Below are 21,850 nucleotides of genomic sequence, written 5' to 3' on the forward strand. Positions count from 1 at the left end.
GCACATAGATTAAGAATCCATGTTAAATAATGCAGTGCAGGGCACTATCATAGAATTAAAGATGATTTATTTCAAGATGTCAATGACCTATTGGGCCAAAGGCTTACCTCTCCAAGTTCTTCATTGACTTCCTCGACATAGGCAGTCTCCTTGATAATGTCAATAGGTTCAGGGTCAATGAATGAATCGTCCTGTCTCTCTGATGTATCACTGTCACTTTCTTCGCTTTTTCCCAGCCCGTCGTTGTCTGATTCATCATGGTCCTGATCATTATCTCGGTCTGATTTATCAGAGTACATGTCTGTATCTTTAAAATGATGCCTTTCAATTTCACTGTTATTTAACCTTAATTATAAAAAGGTAAACAATCAAACATTAGCATCCTGGATGTACACAAACCAACGGCACAATCAGACCTGCTAAACCTTTAACATGCAAGGCAAATGCAAATAATATCCTCATGGTTTCCACAACAAACAGCTTTCTCTAGAGATAACCTCATTACTTAATCTTGTAAAACAACTACAAATAAGCACAAGGATAAGTGTAAAGTGGGCTATTACAGCTTCATGCAATTTCAGCAACACCACTTTTTCAAAACGTGTTAATGAGACTTCAACTCGGACATAAGTAGAGGAGTCTGTGACTTTAATGATCAGAGTCATGCAATATGTGCCGAATTAACCAGTTTGGATGTTCCTGGGATTATGAAATCTCAATGTGGCAAAGACTAAAAACAGAAGACCATAACATGCACATTTGAGGAAGGCAGAAGGGCAAAACAAATATTTCTTCAAGCTTACAATTTTGATTTCTTTGTTACTGAAGTTCCAGCGGCGTCACGCTTACTTGCAAAACATATGTATGTTACTTTGTATTGATGAGAGTAATGTTCTCACATGCATTTTGTACGTTCCACCAGGCAACTGCTTTATGGATAACTTACAAATAGCAATAGCTCTATGTCTCTGTATAATAATGTGCATCAGGATAATGAAAAACACTAAGAAAATCAATTAAGTTTTTAGCATTTCCAATCGTTGGCTCATGATAAACGCACATATAAAGGAAGAAATAAAGGTCAAATACCAATTAGTTATTATCCTGCAACAAACCGTGTGTGCATTTCTTAGCCTAAATTCTAGTTAGGTAATGAAGTGCACAATATTTCATGTCATCACTAGATAATACTCTAATAGCCAGCTTGATCAGCATTGCAAATGTTATGTTATTGCATTTTATACTGCACTACATTACCATTTGTAGGGTCACCTGGCACTCTGGCAGATATGAAAAAGCGGGGCAGGTGGGTTTGGATGGTGCCACTAGAGGTAAAATGAAAGATAGGTTTGCTGTTGTGTTGGTCCATGCAGTTCAGAAGAACAGAACGTGAGCACTGTGTGTGGGTCTGTTTCTGGGTGGTTTGTGTCAAAAGCAGTGAAGTATCGGGGGGGCTGAGGGGTGTGGCTTGCATGAAGCCATGAGGAGTCCTAAGGGGAGCTACTGGGGCTGATCCGGTGATTGATCCTTTGCGCCTGGGCACCGGCAAGATCATTGTCATAATCTGGTGTAGGAGGACTTGGTGAGCACCTGTATGTAATTTGGTGCGGAATGAGGGCTGCAATCAGTTGCTACACAGTGAAGTTGAAAGCAGCAGCAAGATGGCGATTGGCTCCACAGTGAAGCACCACTGGACGAGGTTAAAGGCGGATGTCGAGGAGGAGCTGTGTACTTTTGCATTTACACTCAGCAGGACTGTCGTGGCAATCACACGACCGCCGGGCCGTCTCTGAGGTTAACCAGTGAGGTCCGAAGGGAACATTGTGACCATCGGGAGGAGCTCCATGACGGGGCTCCAGAACAGATGGAACTGAGCAGCTGATGCTGCGGGTTGTGGGCAGCGGGTCCTGGGTTCTTCGGGGAGGAGTTTCAACTGGACGCTGGAGACCGGGATCTGGAGTTCACCCAACTGGTGTGGTGGTTTGGGCGCAGTGACAGTGGACCCGAATCGGGATGCCTATCGGAGTCTACGGCTCGCAGTAAGGACCCCTAACAGCCCTGACAACCGCATTCTCAGAGAAGTTGCAGAGCAGGGAGAGGGAGTGTGACCCATACCCTGCGCCACCGACCGGGGCAGCATTGGGGCCATGTGCACATTTCACTGGCACAGGGGCTGCACCGGGTGGCATCCCCTGCTGAAGCCAATTCAGCGTGCACGCAAGGCACCCTGCATGGCGAATTAAAGAAGAGCCAGACCGGATTGGAACGGGATCATCAACAAGGCTATCGGTCATGTCTCACCAGCATAGCACAGTGGAGCTGGGGAGGCTTATGTCAGGATTAATCCCTGCTGCATCGCGAACGAGCCAGACAAAGGAGAACTGGCTGCTGTCTGACTTTACTGGCCTGGGCTGTGGCTCAGTTCCTGAGGGGGGACACCTGGGGCATCCCTGGACTGTCTCTAGGAGATCGATGGAAGTTGCCCAACCAAGGAACACCCAGGGCTTCTGGGGTACAGGCTGACCGGGTTAGTGCTCCATGGCAACTACTCCGGGTCATTGGGGGTGGGGGGGGGGGTGGCTGGTGTCCTGGTAGGGGATACGGGGCACAAGAGATGAGGTCTCTGGCTATAAGGAGAACCCTGAAATGCTACCTGCTCCCCTTGAGAGATCAGGATCATATCCCTGGAGAGGACAAGCACGCACATTGCTACGACTGGAAGTGGCTCACTGTTACAGCACCCGTGGTACTGTCAGTAGTAAAGGAAATAACGGAGTACTCTGGTCAGGTTTATGCTGCGCCACAACGGCACCACATTGGTGGAGTCTTTCCACAAGTCAAAGCCTTGGAAAAAGGAACCCAGCCCTGGCAAACATCCGGGTACCTCTGGGCAGGGAGCGGGCCCACAACGTTTGCCCCAAATCAAAGGGACACCCAAGATAGACTGGATGCCTTCGAAAGCAGCCAAGCTAAAGGCCACCCAGACAACCCTGGACACTTGCGCAAGAGCCAGCGGCGGTATGGCTTCATCGCGGGAGAAAGAGGGTGATGCTATTGAGATGCACCAACAAGTGAAGATGGCCAATGCAGCCCTAAAAGATACATTGAGTACTCAATTTGAGGCCATCAAGAAAGATGTAGGACAGTTGCTTCTGGGTGTCCAGAACCTGGCTGAGCGGACCACGAATTTAGAAACCCAAGCGAAAGAAAACAGAGGAGCTCCAGACAGCATACAACAATATTCATATTCTGCAGCAGAAGGTCTGCCTACTCGAAAACAGGGTGCAAGACGCGCAAGGAAGGGCCCGCAGAAATATCTATATTGTCGGCCTGCCGGAGGGTGAGGACCCCACAACGTACGTGGAAAACTTGTCCGTACAAGAAATTGGCCCGGGGAACCTCACACAGGGCTTTACAATTGAACGAGCATATAGAGCTCTTGCTAAACGGCTGCCTCTAGGGGCCCACCTAGACCTATCAACGCTAGGGTTCTGAACTATAAAGACAGAGAAAAGATCCTCTCCTATTCCAGACAAGGCAGTGAGCTACGGAGAGCCTCAGCAGACCTAGCGGTATACCTAAATTACACCGTCCAGGTACAGAAGAGCTGTGCACAATTTCTGGCGGCCAAGTCGAAATTAAGGTTGGCTGGCTTGAAATATATGTTGATTTACCCGGCAAGCCTCAAGATCTGTATAAGAACTGTGCCTGAGTGTCCGGAGGAAGCACAGGAGTGGATGGAGAGAGAGAAGATATGCCCTGCCACAGGGGAAAGAGAGGTACTGGACAAACACCAAGGACTTACTAGACAGTCCATGCATTCGGCTTACGCTGCTTTTCTCCTCTATATTGCTTCAACCTACACCTGACTAAAGGGATCCACCCTATGTTGAGATTATCACCCCCAAGGAGTAGGACCAGGCCAACAACTGCTGACAACATGCCCCAGGGGCTCCCTTGTGTCTCCTCTTCCCCCGTTGTTGTTGCTTTTTTCTTCTGTTTTTTGGAGCGCTTGTTCTTTCCGCTCTCCCGCTGCGCACAAGCCTCAGGTGTACATACCAGAGGCGGGTGCGAGACGTGGATACGCCCGAGCATGAGTAATGATGCTGGGCTTTTTAGTTGGGGAAGTTGGGAAAGTTAATCAGGGTTGTGTTTTGCCTGTACAAAAGCCAGTGAAGAACCTCAGTGAAGTTACTATGCAGCAGTGCCTTTCGGCATAGTCATGGGACGCCTATTGGGTCTGTGGTGGGGGGCCTTAATTGTGGTACATAAATGCACATGGCTAGCACCGTAAATATACTTACCTGGAATGTCAGGGGCCTGAACAACTATGTGAAAAGAAACAGGGGCTACTACTACCTTAGGAGAAGTAAAGTTGATGTGGCATTCCTGCAGGAAAGACACTTACCGGCTGATAAACAAGCTCTGTTGTCCATGAAATGGAGTGGGCGGGAGTTTGATCCCCATAATCTGCATACGCCAGGGGAGTCCTGATCTGGATAGCACCTATGGTACAATTCAAGGTCACCCACGTCAAGACTGACAACGACGGTAGAATAGTGCTAGTGCATGGGCTCCTAGAATACACAGACACATGCTTAATAAACACATGCTCCTAACCACAACACGGCAGGGTTTTTCCAGACACTATACCCAAGCTCCTGCAGGAACAGCAACATTATATGGGGAGGCAACTTCAATTGTACTTTGAATCCATTATTGGACAGGTCTGACACCAGGTTTTGGAGACCTTCACCACCTGCCAGGTCTTTACAGACGCTCCTAACATCATTCGACCTGTTAGATATCTGGAGGACACAACACCCGGACACCAATCACTTTTTCTAATTTCTCCACGCCACATGTAGGCAACACCAGGATTGATTACTTCTTTATCTGCCAGGAGACGGCCACAGCTTTATACTAGCCGAATACAAAAGTAGAGTTCTGTCAGACCATGCGCCTTTCTGACTGCTGTGGCGGTATGTACTCTAGAGACACCCCCATACCTACATGGCGATTTAGGAGTGAATCCTTGCAAGACATCCACTTCCGAGAACACATTAAAAAAAGCATTGATGAGTATGTCACGATTAATACGTTAGTGCCCCCAGTGCAGGAAACCTATGGGAGGCCCGTAAAGTTGTCATTGCAAAATCCAGTAGAGTCCATACCTGATAGGCAGCAAATTTTCCTCTGCGGAGGAACAGTTACAGTTGCGGGAACAATCCCACATGGGCCAGATTGGCACAGATGTAAAGGCAGCAGCGTTAAGGAAAAGGTGTGCGCAATGTTGGGAAAGACTGGGTAAACAGAATTACTCCAAATATGTCGAGAGACAACATAAAGAAGGGGACAAGCTGGGTAGATTGCTAACCTGGTTATATAAAAAGGGAAGAAAACCAGAGTCCCAGTCATTCGATACACTTGTGAAACACGCAAAACACTTGTGAACGAGCGCACTATAAATAAAATATCATTTCATTTGATACACACGCAGAACTGTGACATATGTCATACCCAAACAGGAATTAATGTGGCCTTTAAAGAATGTTATCACGCCCTTCATCAGGAGGGGCCCCAGGTGTCACACGCGCATATAAAATAAGTGTTAGATGAGATAAAGCTTCCTTGTCTAAGCCAAGACGCGGTTAACAGTTTGGAAGCACCCATTACATTGGATGAAATACGGTGTACGATTAGATCATTGCCTACAGGCAAAACTCCAAGTTCGGATGGCCTGCCTGGTGAGTTCTATAAAGAATACGCAGACGAATTGGCCCCTCAGCTCCTGAACACATTTAATAACTCCTATAAAATAGGAGTCCTGCCTCTTAGCCCGAGGGAATCGATTGTGGTTACCCTTCTCAAGCCCCACAAACCACTGGCGGAGTGCAGCTCATATAGGCCTCTATCCATGCTCAACCAAGATAATAAGATATTGACAGCTACACTAGCGAATCGGCTGAAGGGGATGAGCCACACGATTATACATTACGACCAGACTGGTTAATGTACCAAGCAGAAACATGGCCTGGAATATGCGGCGGTTGCACCATGTTGTCACGCTTACCGGGAGACCGGGGTTCGTTGCGAGCGCTTTCCCTTCCTGGCGCCTCTATCCGCGCTTCCGCGCTTGGGGAAGCGCCGGAGGGAGAGCTTCGGGGGCCCAGGCTGCAGCTCCTCGGCGCATGCGCGGGAGACAGCGATCACGGTTCCGCGCATGCGCCGTGGATTGGGCGCCAGTGATTGGAGGGGCTTGGTTCCCAAGCCTCGCTCTGGGTCCGCCGGCGGCCAGCGACGTTCGGCTTGCGTTCCAGGCCTCGCGGGCGCCAGCGGCCCATAAAAGGAGAGCGAGGATCGGGAACAGATCGCGTCTCAACGCGTTCTGTTCCTGATCGTGTTTGTTCGCATGCTTCAATCTTCCTGTGCCAGTTTCCCTTGGTTCCTGCCTTACCTGGGGATTTCCCCTCTCCTGTTTCTCCTTGGTCCTCCTCTTGCCCGCTCCCTGTCCTGTCCCGGGGTCCCTCTGATATTCCCCTTTTTCCTCCCTTCTGGGGTTGCAGGGGTTCTCTGCTTTTCTGGACTCCTCTCCTTCCCTGGGCCACGCCAGCTTCGCTCCTATCCCGGGTCTTGCGGACTCCTGCCTGGCTGGTCAGCTCTGCCTTGGTTATCCTTTTCTCCTGCTCCACGTCAGCCTGTGTACTGTGGTCATCCTTCCTGTGTCCTCCCATGGTGTACGCCACAGCCATTTTTGGACTCTTGAGCACCACAGCATCCAGTGTCTTCTCCTGGTGTACGCATTGGCCATCCTTGGACTCTTGAGAACCACAGCATCCAGCACCTTTCCCTGGTGTACGCCTCGGCCATTTTTGGACTCTTGAGCACCACAGCACGTCTCGGTCCTCCTTGGACCTTGGAGCTCCATCGTTTCAAGGACTTGTTTCCTTCAGCCTCTCCTCCCTGTGCTTGCACAGTCCTGACGTCACGGTAATCAGGAGAAAGCTGCTTGTGACGTTGGGAATTGGTCCATCTTTTACCCAGTACCCATTCTGGGTGGAGGAGAGGCTGGTTCCCCGTGTCACCAATTCTTCTCGTCAGTCTGGCTGCCCCGTCGAGATCAACCAAACATACAGGTACGCAACATTCTCGTGACTCACACCTTAACAGATTGAGACGCCTACCTTCCGATCTAGAGATGGAAGACACACAAGACCTGCGGAATGAGTTACAAGCCCTCAGAGCGGAGATGACTGCTTTACACCAGGAAAACCAAGCCTTGCGTCAAATGATAACTCAAGGGGCAGAGCGTGCCTCACAAGCTGAGAGTTCTTTGGCTCATACAAGCCCAATTAAGTTTGAGGGAGATCCACGACGAGTGGCAGAGTTTTGTAATCACTGTCGAATTCATTTTCTCTTCAGGTCAACTCATTTCAATAATGATAAGGCCAAGATTGGATACATCTTGGGAAATTTAACCGGGAACACTCTCGCCTGGGCAACACCTTTTGTGGCTACTAACAGTCCCATATTGAATGACTTTGCTGCCTTTGAGAAGACATTTCTGGAGGTTTTTCAGACGCCCAATCTGGCCGCAGTTGCACAGAATCAGTTGATGGACATAAAGCAGGGAAGTGGCGACATTATTACATATATTAGTCGCTTTCGCCTACTGGCAAACTGACTCTCAATGGCCAGAAATCACGCAAAAGACCCTGTTCCACCGAGGGTTGAGGGAGGAATACAAGGATGAGTTGCTCCACATCCCTGAACCTGAGACCCTCCAACTCTTAATCAACCAGGTGCTCCGGATTGATCAGAGATTAGCTGAACGAAAGGCTGAGAGACGTCGGTTTGAGAGAGTCAGTTCTAGAACGACCAGTTCACCCGCCGGATCATTTGGTTCGACGGAGTCTGGACCTGAACCTATGCAGCTGGGAGCTGTGAGGGGTCCCTTATCTGAGGAAGAAAGGAGGCGAAGAAGAACATTACGCCCGTGTCTTTACTGCAGCGCCGCTGGGCACTACCTGGGTACGTGTCCTTTACGACCACAGAAGAAGAAGGCGGAAAACTAGAGGACCTGTTCATGTAGAGGAGAGGCAACGACAGGTCTCATAGCTTTTTCAGACCTTTCCACTTCTTGTTCAATTCTTCATCCTATGCAACCAGCTGTCTTACTAACCCTGAAGATCCATATCCAATTGCCTGGTCGGACTCTAGAGGTTTTTGGGCTGTTGGATAGTGCGGCGTCTGGCAATTACATCGATGAGACATTCGCAAACATCAATAAGATTCCCCTTCTATCCAGACACACTGCCCTACCCGTGGAAGTTATCGACGGTACTCCTTTATCTTCTGGACCAGTTCGACTGCACACTGTGGGATTAACGCTTCAGATTGCCGACCATTTGGAAGAGCTTGCTCTAGATGTTATCAAGTCTCCTACCTACAAGTTAGTCTTGGGGTTACCTTGGCTTCAGTATCACAATCCAGTCATCGATTGGAGGACTCATACCTTGACCTTTTCTTCCACCTCTTGTACCCAGAAATGCAGCCTGCCAGTCCAGACTCAGGTTTCTTAGACGACCTTGGAATTTCGTGGCAAGGGGGTCAGTCTTTGTTCCACTTTTCAGATCCCTCCAGAATATGCCGATTTTGAACAAATCTTTGCTGAACCAGGAAACATACCCCTGCCACCTCATCGTTCGTTCGATTGTGCCATAGAATTGTTGCCTGGTTTTGAGATTTCCCATGGTAGACTGTATGCTTTAACTCAGGACGAGAAACGAGTGCTACAGGACTACTTGTCGGACTGCTTAAGTAAAGGATACATAACACCATCCAAGTCACCCGCAGGATTCCCCTTATTCTTTGTAAAGAAGAAGGAGGGCACTTTGAGACCTTGTGTTGATTACCAGCAATTGAACGATATCACCACTGAGGACCGATACCCATTACCTTTGATTCGTAGTATTCTAGAAACCCTGCACATGGCCCGGATCTATACCAAGCTTGACTTACGAGGGGCCTATCATCTGGTTCGCATCAAGAGCGGAGATGAATGGAAGACTGCATTCAAGACACCTTTTGGGCACTTTGAATACAGGGTGATGCCTTTTGGTCTGTGCAATGCCCCTGCGGTTTTCCAACGACTCATGGATCACATCTTCGCTGACCTGATTGGAATTTCGGTCTGGATATATTTGGACGATATACTGGTCTTTTCCAGATCTAGGGAGGAACACATATGCCATGTACGTGAGGTCCTTCATCGCCTATCTCTCAATCATCTGTTCGCCAAGGCGGAGAAGTGCTCTTTTCATCAATCGAGAATAGAGTTCCTGGGATTTGTGATCAGTCAGACTGGCATTGAGATGGATCCCAAGAAGGTCCAGGCTATTCAAGAGTGAAAACAGCCCCATGATGTAAGGTCCTTACAACGCTTTTTGGGATTCGCCAACTTTTACAGGCAATTTATTCCTCATTTCTCTCAGATCACGGCGCCTCTCACTAGACTGACTAGCAGTAAGATTGCTTACTTTTGGGATTCTCATGCCACACAAGCATTTGACACCTTGAAGTCAGCTTTTATGGCCGCTCCGATTCTACGTCACCCTCAGGACGAACTACCATATATTGTTGAGGCGGACGCTTCAGATTTTGCCATAGGGGCTGTTCTTTTGCAGAAGGATCCCGCTACTTCGGTTGAATATCCAGTGGCTTACTTCTCACGTAAACTGAGCCCCAGTGAGAAGAATTATGCAGTCATCGAGAAAGAACTATTGGCTATTAAGACCGCATTTGAAGAGTGGAGACATCACCTACTGGGAGCTCGCTTTTCTGCAGAGGTCCGAACTGACCACCGCAATTTGCAGTATCTGCGCTCCTTGCAATGTCGAACACCACGCCAGGCCCGGTGGGCCTTCTTTTTCTCTCCATTCGTGTTTCATGTCACTTACATCCCCGGATCTTCGAACCTAAGGGCTGATGCCTTGTCTCGGTCCTTGGAGATGGAAAAGGAAGAAGGGCACTCCAGTCTGGCTCAATCACTGATCTCTCCTCATCATTTTTTATTGACATTATCACCACTCTTGCAGTCAATATCAGATGCTACCCGGATAGATCCTAAGAGGTCAACTTTATTTCAACAGCCTTCAATACCCGAACATGATGGCCTCCTGTTTTTCCAGATAAGACTGTACATTCCCGAGGGGGAGATTCGGAAAGGCATATTGCATGGCTTCCATGATTCCCCCATTGGGGGTCACCGAGGGATTAGAGCAACGCAAGAATTACTATCTCGACAATTTTGGTGGCCTGGCTGGGCTGGTGAGGTCCGAAAGTATGTGGAAACCTGTCCTGTTTGTGCCCAATCCAAGGTTCCCAGAAGATGGTCTTTGGGATTACTTTTACCGACTGAGTTGGCACCATATCCTTGGCACACCACTGCCACTGACTTTATTGTTGATCTGCCTCCCTCTGACGGGTATACCTGTATAATGGACTGTTTCACTAAGTACGCCCATTTCATTCCTTTCAAGAAGATACCTACTGCTATTCGAATGGCTTCAGCCTTTTTGCATGAAGTTTATCGGCTACATGGCCTTCCCGAAAAGTTTATTTCAGATCGTGGTGCTCAATTCCTCTCTTCTTTCTGGAGCAAGGTGTGTGGCCATCTTGGTATCCGCAGAGCTTTGAGCTCTGGTTATCATCCACAGACCAATGGTCTCACTGAAAGGACAAATCAGACGCTGGAAGCATACCTCTGTGGTTTTGCAAATGCCACGCAGTCCAATTGGAAGGCATGTTTGGACCTTGCCGAGGTGTCCTACAACAATTCTACCCATTGTTCTATCGGAACCAGCCCTTTCTATTGTTCGACAGGCCAGCATCCGAAATTGATGCCTTTCCATCCTGTGCCATCCAGTGCGGTTCCGTCCGCTGATGCTCTGATTTCGACTATCCAACAGCAACATGAGTTGGCACGCATGTCATTGGAGGTGGCTCAGGACCATATGAAGTCTCAGGCTGACCGGAGGAGGAGAGAGGAACCCGATTTTCAGGTTGGGCTTAGGGTTTGGTTACCCTCTAAGAATCTGCCACTTCGCAACTTACCGGTTAAGTTGGCTCCCAGGTATTTTGGCCCATTTAGGATCACCAAGCGTCTGTCCTCTGGCTTTTCGTCTTCAGCTGCCAGGACCCTGTTCCTGGCATGTTCATCCTGTTTTTCATGTCTCCCTTTTGAAGCCCTATGTTGTTGACCCCTATGGTCGTGCCTGTCCTCGCCCGGGTCCTGTTCTAGTGCAGGGAGTCCCCGAAGTTGAGGTTCAGGAGATATGCGATGCTCGCTATCGCAGGGGGGGTGCTATATTTCTTGGTGGATTGGAAGGGGTACCCGGCCTGTGATCGCACTTGGGAACCTTACCGGCATGTGCACGCCCCACGTCTTGTGCGTGAGTTCTACAGTCGGTTTCCTTGGAAACCTGGGGCTCCAGGCCTTCCTGGGAGGGGGCCAGGCTGCAGCTCCTCGGCGCATGCGCGGGAGACCGCGATCACGGTTCCGCGCATGCGCCGTGGATTGGGCGCCCGTGATTGGAGGGGCTTGCTTCCCAAGCCTCGCTCTGGGTCCGCCGGCGCCCAGCGACGATCGGCTTGCGTTCCAGACCTCGCGGGGGCCGGCGGCCCATAAAAGGAGAGCGAGGATCGGGAACAGAACGCGTCTCAACGCGTTCTGTTCCTGATCGTGTTTGCTCGCACGCTTCAATCTTCCTGTGCCAGTTTCCCTTGGTTCCTGCCTTACCTGGGGTTCTCCCCTCTCCTGTTTCTCCTTGGTCCTCCTCTTGCCCGCTCCCTGTCCTGTCCCGGGGTCCCTCTGATATTCCCCTTTTTCCTCCCTTCTGGGGTTGCAGGGGTTCTCTGCTTTTCTGGACTCCTCTCCTTGCCTGGGCCACGCCAGCTCCACTCCTATCCCGGGTCTTGCGGACTCCTGCCTGGCTGGTCAGCTCTGCCTTGGTTATCCTTTTCTCCTGCTCCACGTCAGCCTGTGTACTATGGTCATCCTTCCTGTGTCCTCCCCTGGTGTACGCCACGGCCATTTTTGGACTCTTGAGCACCACAACATCCAGTGTCTTCTCCTGGTGTACGCCTCTGCCATCCTTGGACTCTTGAGCACCACAGCATCCAGTGTCTTCTCCTGGTGTACGCATTGGCCATCCTTGGACTCTTCAGAACCACAGCATCCAGTGTCTTCTCCTGGTGTACGCATTGGCCATCCTTGGACTCTCGAGAACCACAGCATCCAGCACCTTTCCCTGGTGTACGCCTCGGCCATTTATGGACTCTTGAGCACCACAGCACGTCTCGGTCCTCCTTGGACCTTGGAGCTCCATCGTTTCAAGGACTTGTTTCCTTCAGCCTCTCCTGCCTGTGCTTGCACAGTCCTGACGTCATGGTAATCAGGAGAGAGCTGCTTGTGACGTTGGTAATCGTTCCATCTTTTACCCAGTACCCATTCTGGGTGGAGGAGAGGCTGGTTCCCCGTGTCACCAATTCTTCTAGTCAGTCTGGCTGCCCCGTCGAGATCAACCAAACATACAGGTACGCAACATTCTCGTGACTCACACCTTAACACATGTGATAGACTGCATTGCGACCTGGGAGACCCCTTGCGCAAAAGTAACGCTCGATGCTGTGAAAGCGTTTAATTCGGTGAGATGGGAATGGCTCTATGCTGTGTTGTGCAGGTTTGGCGTCAGACGAACAAGTTACTCTTACCTGGTAACGTTCTTTCGATGGGATGGTCCGACGACATATTCCATATCTATGACAGTAATTACCACAGCTGTGCTGCTTCGGAAAATCTTTCGGCGTCTGCGTCCTGCGTCTATGACGTCGATCCGCTGTCCTCGAGGGCCTCCGTCGAGCCGACATTACCGGATGTTACTAGTAGGACGCACGACGCCCGTAGCCTCAGTTGTAGTTTTTTCCCAGAATGTGTGGCACCAATCTTCTGCCAGTGTGAACACAGAAAGCCTTGCGGAAACGTAAGCTGCAATCGCCTAAGAAATTCTGTAGCGGGGCAGGCAGGGAGGGAGCGATATGGAATACGTCGTCGGACCATCCTATCGAAAGAACGTCACCAGGTAAGAGAGTAACTTGTTCTTCGAGGGGATTGGGTCCTCCGACTTATTCCATATCTATGACAGACCCCCAAAGCAGTACCAAAGTATGGAGGAGGGAAAAGAATTTAGGATATAGAAATTTAGAATGCCCAATCAAATTGCAGAGTAAAGGACCGCCTTGCCAAAGGCCAGAACCTGCCCATGGATAGAATCTAGGGAGTAGTGTCGTACTAAAGTATGGACCGAAGCCCATGTGGCTGCTTCACAGATGTTATGAATAGGAACACCCCTCTGCAGGGCAGTAGAGGCAGCCATACCCCTAGTAGAATGGGCCCGTAGGCCTACCGGAGGGTTTTACCCGCCAAGCGGTAACATTCAGAAATTGCTAAGATAATCCATCTAGACAAAGTCTGCTTAGTAACAGCTTCTCCCAAACGACTTCCAGCGTAACCAATAAATAGCTGATCGTCCACTCTGACCCGGGAAATGTAGAGGCTTAAAGCTATCCTAGGATCTAACCTATGGAGCCTCTCCTCTTCCTTAACAGGATGTGGAGGAGGATAAAATGACGGAAGAATAACCTTCTGGCTTAAATGAAATTCCGACACCACCTTCGGAAGAAAGGAAGGACAAACTCTAAGGACAACCCTGTCCTTAAGAAACACAGTGAAGGGTGGCTTAACTGAAAAGTGCCTGCAACTCACTCTGCGAGCGGAAGTGACCGCAACTAAAAATACAGTTTTAAGGGTTAACAGTCTCAAAGGACAAGAATGTAAAGGCTGAAATGGAGCACCGATTAGGAATTTTAGAACAAGGTTCAAATCCCAACCAGGCACCTGGAAAGGTGACGGCGGAAACACATTAGTGAGCCCTTTGAGAAACTGAGAAATTAAATGCATTTTGAAATAAGAACACTCCTCAGACGAGCGCTTAAATATGGACCGGGCCGCCAGGTAACCTTTAATGGTACCCACTTGCAGGCCCTTGTGGGCGAACAAAAGCAAAAAAGACAGAACCACAGGAATGTCACATGACAAAGGATCCACATTCTTAACCCTGCACCAGTCGCAGAACTTTCTCCAACGGCAACGGTACAGGGACTTTGTTGCTGGCCGTCTGGCCGAAAGCAGCACCTCCATCACTTCTTCAGGGAGGTCCCAATCCTTATACCTCTACCTTTCAGAAGCCAAGCGTGAAGGCTGAGGGATCTGACCTCTGGATGGAGAACCTGACCCCCCTTCCGTGAGAGCAGATTGTCTCGATAGGGAAGACAACGTGGAGGGCAGATGGACAAGTCGAGGAGAAGGTCCGGGTACCACGTCCTCCGGGCCCATTCCGGAGCAATGAGGATCATGCGGGAACCGAATCTCTGTAACCTCTGCAGCACTTGCGGGATGATGGGGACTGGAGGAAACGCATACAGCAGTGGGAAGGACCACTCCACCACGAACGCGTCTCCTAAGGCTCCTCTTGGAGGAAATTCCCGCAAGCAGAACCTTTCGCACTTCCGGTTGACACTGGAGGCGAAGAGATCCACTTGAGGGGTCCCCCAAAGGGCAAAGATCTCCAGGAGAATCTCCTGAGCCAGCTCCCACTCGTGAGAGATCTGCCTGCTCAGAGCGTCCGCCGTCTCGTTCTCGTCTACGGCCAGATGAACTGCGGAGATCGAAATTTCCTGCTGGATGGCCCAGAACCAGAGCTGCATCGCCTCCCTGGACAGAGGAAGTGACCCTGCCCCCCCCCCCCCCATTTTGTTGAGGTAGTGCATGGCCACTGTGTTGTCCGTCAGAATCAGGACATTCTTCCCTCGCACAGTCGGCAGAAAAGCCTTCAGGGCAAGCCTGACGGCCCTCAGCTCCAACAGACTGATATGGAGTCTGGACTCCGACGGCGACCAACGACCGCTGACTGTCAACTCGTTGGCATGAGCTCCCCATCCCGTGAAGGATGCGTCCGTCACGATCGTCACCTCCGGCCAGGGCAGCCAAAATGGGGCACCCTTCATCAGATTGCCCTCAACGGCCCACCACAGAAGGTCCTGGGCGACCGAGGGCGGCACCTGAACGGGGTCCGACATCCTGCCAGAGGACTGTGACCACTGCATCTTGAGAGGCCATTGCAGCGATCTCATTTGCAACCTGGCCTCTGGCACCAGAAGAATGCAGGATGCCATGAGGCCAAACAACCTCAAGAACTCGAACGCTGGGAGATTCTGGGTACTTGTGCACCATCTGCTGAATGTGATGAGCCCTCACCTGGGGAGGAAAACACTGCCCCAGGGACGTGTCGAGCACTGCTCCGATGTACTGAAGCCACTGAGTTGGCGACAAGTGGGACTTCTTTAAGTTGAGGGAGAAGCCCAGCTTGTGAAGCGAGTGGCAGGTGACAGAGAGATGATCCAGGACTTGCACAGGAGAGCGCGCCCTGATCAACCAATCGTCCAGGTAGGGGTAGACGTGAATCCCCCCCCCTTTCCTGAGATAAGCTGCCACCACCACCATGAGCTTGGTGAAGACCCTCGGGCGGAGGTCAATCCAAATGGCAGGACCCAAAACTGAAAGTGCAAGTCGCCAACCGCGAACCTCAGGTATTTCTTGTGATTGGGATGTATCGGCACATGAAAATAAGCATCCTTGAGGTCGAGAAACACCAACCAGTCCTGAAGTTGAAGAGCCTGGAGGGCTTGAGAAAGAGTAACCATCTTGAACTTGTCCTTCCTTCGGAGCTTGTTCAAACCGCACAAGTCCATGATGGATCTCAATCCCCAGTCTTTCTTTGAAATCAGAAAATAAGGGGAATACCATCCCTTGTTCCTCTCCGCTACAGGCACCAGTTCTATGGCGCCTTTCTCCAGCAGGGACTGTATTTCCTGCGCAAAGAGCAGATCCGGACTCTTCAAAGAGAGATTTCCTGGTGGATTTTCATGAGGCCTCTGCCGGAAAGGAAGACAGTAGCCATGGGATATGATCAACCAGAACCCACACATCTGAAGTAATGGCACGCCATTCTACAAGATGCCGCGCCAGCATTTCCCCCAACCGGCGAACCATGGGACATGGCCTCATGACTGAGCTGAAGCGGCTGCGGCATTGCCTGAGGGTAAAGAGGCAACTGCCTGAGCGGCCTTGGCACCTCGAGTACCTTGTTTTCCACCTCTGGTACTCCGACGGTAGCCCCTTTGACTTGCAGCTCCTCTCGATTTACTAAAGGATGACTAATACCGAAAGGAACCTCCCCTCCATTGCTGTCCCCTAGGACGAAAAGGCAGAGGTTGGCGAACTGCAGCGCTCAATGACTTTGCTGTAGCTTTGGAGGTCTGCAACCTCTCAAGTCTCTCGTCAGCCTTGCTGCCAAAAAGATGTTCACCATCAAAGGGCATGTTGAGGAGCTGGGCTTGCACATCAGGAGCAAACCCCGACTTCCGCAACCACGCAAATCTGCGCATTGCGGTGCTCGCCGCCATGGACCGGCTGACGCAATCTGCCATGTCCAGACCCGACTGAACGGACTCACACATGGCATCCTTGCCATCCTGCACGATAGCAAGAAAACCATCCCGTTCCTCCCCTTCAGGAATATTTTCAGCCGCTAACGAAATACAGTTCCACAAAGTGTGCGTGAAAGGCACACACAGAGTTGGCTGCCTATAAAGCCATTACCCCTGAAGAAAACATTTTCTTCACCCAGCCATCAAAACGCTGGTCGTCCCTATCAGGAGGGATGGTAGGGTACGACGTCTGCTTTGCCGGGGCCATAGCCGCCTGCACCACCAAACTCTCCGGAGTGGGGTGCGTGGTCAAGTAGCAGGGATCGCTACTGGCTGGGCGGTATTTTCGCAGCAAAGACTTGCTCACTGCCAGGAGACTCTCCGGAGCAGTCCAAGCCGCTGCCACCCTTCTTCGCAAGGCCATATGGAATGGCAGTACCGGGTCAGTTGGTGGACCTTGGTCGAGGATATCCATCATGTCATCCTGCAGAAAATCCACTGATGGCGCAGACCACCCCAAGTATTCTGTGACCTTCGACATAAGGCGCCGGTACGAGGACTCAGCATGGGTGCCAGGCTCAGGCCTACAGAACTCCACCTCCGGAGAGGTGTCCAGACCACTGGCGTCGTGCAGCGACTGACGCAGGTCTTCAATCTGGCTATGACCAGACAAAATCTCGTCAGGCACCTCATCAGGCACCATACCTTCCTCAGACCCCTCATCCACCTCAGAAATATAATCCAAAGGCTGGAATGAGGGCACAGAAAAAGGGACAAAGACATTTTTAGCCTTGGCCAGAGCCTTTCTGGGGGGTTCCACCATGCCACGGGGTACCTCCGATAAAGCAGCCTTGAAAGGCGTTGATGGGATCGGCGTTGATGTCAAGCGTGGTGCCGACGGCTTCAACGGCGGCGACACAGTCCGAGGGCAGAGCCCCGAGCATGTCCTTCAACAGCCTGGGCGCTGATGGCGTTGACGCCTTCCTTGGAGGCGGAGCCTCGAGAGAGTACCTCAACCTCGGCGCCGAAGGCGTTGATGTCTTCGAAGACCTCACAGGCTCCGACGGTCTTGAGGGCGTCGAGGACCGGGACCTGGAACAGGCATGTCTAGAGCGACCATCCTTGTCCGACCGGGACCTTGAAGGCGCCCGGTGATCGTGATGACCGCTCGAGCCCGAAGGCGTGCGAGTGGTGTGTCTAGCACAGTCACGGCAGGCGTCCTTCGACGGCGCGGACGGAACGGAGCCCTGTGACTGAAAAATCGCCATCATTTCCTGCCGAAATGAATCCCATTCCGCAGGAGTGGGATGCTTGTTGGGACAAGCAACCCGCTGACGGGCGGAGTCCTCGGACGATGACGTGGAAGGTGACCGATGACGGCGCTTCCGTGAGTGCCTCGAAGAGGCAGAGGAATGGCGGGACCTACTCCTGGACCGAGACCCCCCCGGACTTACGCCGACGATGCGGAGAGTCGCCCCTCGAATCGTCAGTCGAAAGCCCAGTGGATTTCGACTTCAGGGGCTTGGCCACCTTACCTACAGAAAGCTTCTTCTTACGCTCCTGCAAGGCCTTCGATGTAAGCGACTGGCAGTCTACACAGTCATCTGTGTTGTGGTCCTCACTGAGGCACCAGAGGCAGGCGTTGTGCGAGTCCTTCAACAACATCTTGGACCCGCAGTCACAACACTTCTTAAAACCCGGCCGCAGGGTAGAAGAAGATGAAGACATGATGAATCTTCACAACCGAACAGGTTTGAGGAACCGAAAGAACAAATAGTCAGAAGAACCGAGGCGCGCGAGATCTCTGAAGCAAACACGTTCGTGGAAAAAACGCAACTGTTGCTACGGGCGTCGTGCGTCCTACTTATAACAACTGGTGACGTCTGCTCGACGGAGGCCCTCGAGGACAGCGTATCAACGTCATCGACGCAGGCGGCTAAAGATTTTACGAAGCAGCACAGCTGTGGTGATTACTGTCATAGATATGGAATACGTCAGAGGACCCAATCCCCTCGAAAGAAGTACATAAAATGGGTACGGCCGATTTACACTCAACCAGTAGCCAGAGTTAGGACAGGCAAGTACATCTGGGACTCGTGAGAGATAGAAAAAGGTACTAGGCAGGGGTGCCCGCCGTCCCCATTGCTTTACATCTTGGCCATGAAACCGATAGCGCAGTATTTGAGGACAGAACATCTTGTGGCGGGCATAGTCATAGAAAGGTGTTAGCCACTTGATATCAATGTACGCTGATGATACCTTACTATATATAAAAAAAACCAGGAAACTCTAGCGCTGCAGGAGCCAGGCCTGCAAGTTCAGCGACTTCGGGTCGTGGTGGAGGATGGCGCCTCCTTCCCTGGAGAGTAGATCCGCGTCCGCCGGCAGCTTGATCGGCGGGGACGCTGACAAGTCCAGAAGGTCCGGGAACCATATCTGCCTCGGCCACGCAGGTGCGACGAGGATCATCCTGCACCGTGACCTCTTGAGCTGGTTGACGAGCCGGATTAGCAGGGGCAAGGGAGGGAACGCGTAGAGGAACAGGCCCTCCCAGGGGAACGAGAAAGCATCGCCCATGCTCCTCGTCTGGGGAAACCTGCTGGCGAACCTCCGGCACTTGGTGTTCGTCGCCGTCGCGAACAGGTCGATCTGGGGAGTGCCCCACCGTCGGAAGAGGCGATCCACCAGATCCTGCCGTAGTTCCCACTCGTGGCACGAGCGCAGCTCCCTGCTGAGTGAGTCGGCGATGGTGTTTTTTATCCCTGCCAGATGAAACGGCACCAGAAAAATCCCCTGGGCGACGGCCCAATGCCACAGGTCCTGCGCCTCCTTGGACAGCGCTGGGGACCTGGTTCCGCCCTGTTTCCTGATGTAAAACATGGTGGTGGTGTTGTCGGTGAAGATCCTCACCACCTTGCCCTTGAGGGACGGAAGGAAGGACCTGAGGGCCCAAAACACTGCACGGAGCTCCAGGACGTTGATATGCAGGGACTTCTCCGTCGGGAGCCAGAGTCCCCTTGCGTGCAGATTTTCGGTGTGCGCTCCCCACCCTTCCAGGGAGGCATCCGTGGTCACAGTCTCCTGGTGGGCTGGGGTCTGGAAGTCCATGCCCGTCGTCAGATGCGCGCGGGTGCCCCACCACCGTATCGCTCGTCGGAAACTCTCGTCGAGCTTGATCCTTTCCTCGAAGCTGCCCGTCGTCTGGATCCAGCGCGCATCCAGGAATTCTTGCAACGGGCGCATCCGGAGCCTGCACATGGGAATGAGGTAGATGCAGGAAGACATCATCCCGAGGAGGGACTTGATGGACCTCACTTTGGCCGCGTCGGCCACCAACATCCGTTGCACCTTGCCCAAGATGGTCCTGGTCCTCTCCTCCGACGGGGAGGCCAGAAGGGACACTGTGTCGAGCCTCGCTCCCAGAAACAGTGCGACTTGCGCGGGCACCAGGTGGGATTTGGCATAGTTCACAGAGAATCCCAGGTCCGTGAGGAGTTGGACGGTCCTTGCCGTGTGGACCACGGCGAGCTCCCTCGTCTTGGCGCGGATGAGCCAGTCGTCCAGGTAGGGGTAGACGTGAATCCCCTCGCGGCGCAGCTGCGCCGCCACCGGTGCAAGGCACTTGGTGAATACCCTGGGTGCCGACCGTAGTCCGAAGGGAAGGGCTTTGAACTGGTAATGACGCCCTTGGACCACGAATCTGAGGAATTTGCGGTGCCCCTTTAGGATGGGAATGTGGAAGTAGGCATCCTCCAAATCCAACGACGATAGGAAGTCTCCTTCCTCCAGCTGACCCAGGACGTGCTGGAGGGTGACCATCCGGAACTTCTGCGCCTTGATGAACTTGTTCAGACGTCGCAGGTCTAGGATGGGGCGCCATCCTCCCGTCTTCTTCTTCACGAGGAAGTATCTCGAGTAGACTCCGGAGCCCCGAAGCCTCTTTGGGACGAGTTCGATGGCGCCCTTTCTGAGCATCGCCTTTACCTCCAGGAGAAGTTGAGGGACGTGAAGTTCTTTCCTGGCCACGGGGGGGACGCGCGGGCACCTTCTTTGAAACTCGAGCGCGTGGCCCCGGGCCAGGGCGTCCAGCACCCAACGGTCGGTGGAGATGGACTCCCACACGCTGACGAAGCCCGCCAGCCGGCCTCCCACCGGGGTGCTTCGGTGGGGGCCCGACCCCACGGCCGGTTCAATCCTGCTTGGACGCAGCCTTGCCGCCTTGACCTCCTTGGCGACGACGGCGGGGTCCGCTAGACTTGCCTCGTCCTCTGTAGGCCTCTTGCGACGACGAGCGGGCCGCTTGACGGTAGGAAGCGAAACCGCCGCCGGAACCTTTGGAGGCGCCCTTGCCTCCGCCGCTCCGAAAGGGCGTCCGTCGTTGCAGGACTCCAAGGGCCCGGGCCATCTCAGTATCCGCCTTGATGGCCTGAAGGGAATCATCCACTGTCTTCCCAAACAGGTTGTTCCCGTCGAAGGGCATGTCCAGGACTCTGGTCTGGACGTCCTGCCGGAAGTCCGTAGCTTTGAGCCATCCACGACGTCGAAGGCAAACGCCGTTGCCCAGCTGGCGGAACCCAGTGTCGGCGATGTCCGTCGCCACGGTGATGGCGTGGTCCGAGGCCACCTCACCTTCCTGCAGGATCTCAAGGGCCTCCGCCCTCTTGTCGTCCGGCAGAAAATCCAGCAGGGGAGCTATCTTGTACCAGAGCTCCCTGTCGTAGCGGGCCACGATAGCCAAGGCGTTGGCCGCTTTAATCATCGTCGCTGCCGACGAGATGACTCTACGTCCCATAGAATCCAATTTCTTTCCCTCGCCGTCCGGCGGGGAAGTCGATGTGGAGGCCGCACCCCCCCCCGCTTTCTTCCTGGCTGCCGCGGAGACGACGGAGTCCGGGGTAGGCTGCGTCCGGAGGCATAGGGGGGCCGTGTCCGGGACCCGGTACTTTTTCTCGTACCGGTCTCTTCTAGCTGGCGTCGTGGAAGGGTTCTTGAGGAGGGAAAGGCCCTCATCCCAAATGTCGTCCAACAGAGGCACTGCGAGGACCGTCTTCCTCTTGGCCTTGCGCCGCTGATAAAGGAAGCCTTCCTTTTTCTTCTCCTCAGGGCAGAGTTGGAAAAGCTCGGAAGCCCTGGAGATCATGGAGTGGAAAGATCCGATCTCGTCGGGCGGAGAGGCCCTGGTGGGAGGCGACGACGGAAAATCCTCGTCGTATGCCTCGTCGTCCGTACCCGTCGCTGCCGT

General features: G+C 52.5%; 1 protein-coding gene across 5 annotated transcripts in view; it reads right to left on the minus strand.

Moving 5' to 3' along the window:
* The window catches only part of OSBPL8 (oxysterol binding protein like 8), a 2,810,514-nt gene that overhangs the window by 893,556 nt on the left and 1,895,108 nt on the right, over positions 1-21,850 (minus strand). For all 5 annotated transcript variants that reach the window (XM_069629380.1, XM_069629377.1, XM_069629378.1 and 2 more), the window contains one exon: positions 108-345. In XM_069629380.1, coding sequence (XP_069485481.1) covers positions 108-345 — 238 coding nt within the window. The remainder of the gene's footprint in view (positions 1-107; positions 346-21,850) is intronic.

This window comes from Ambystoma mexicanum, chromosome 12 (genome assembly GCF_040938575.1).
Source record: "Ambystoma mexicanum isolate Mex_15411 chromosome 12, UKY_AmexF1_1, whole genome shotgun sequence".
Classification (NCBI taxonomy): domain Eukaryota; kingdom Metazoa; phylum Chordata; class Amphibia; order Caudata; family Ambystomatidae; genus Ambystoma; species Ambystoma mexicanum.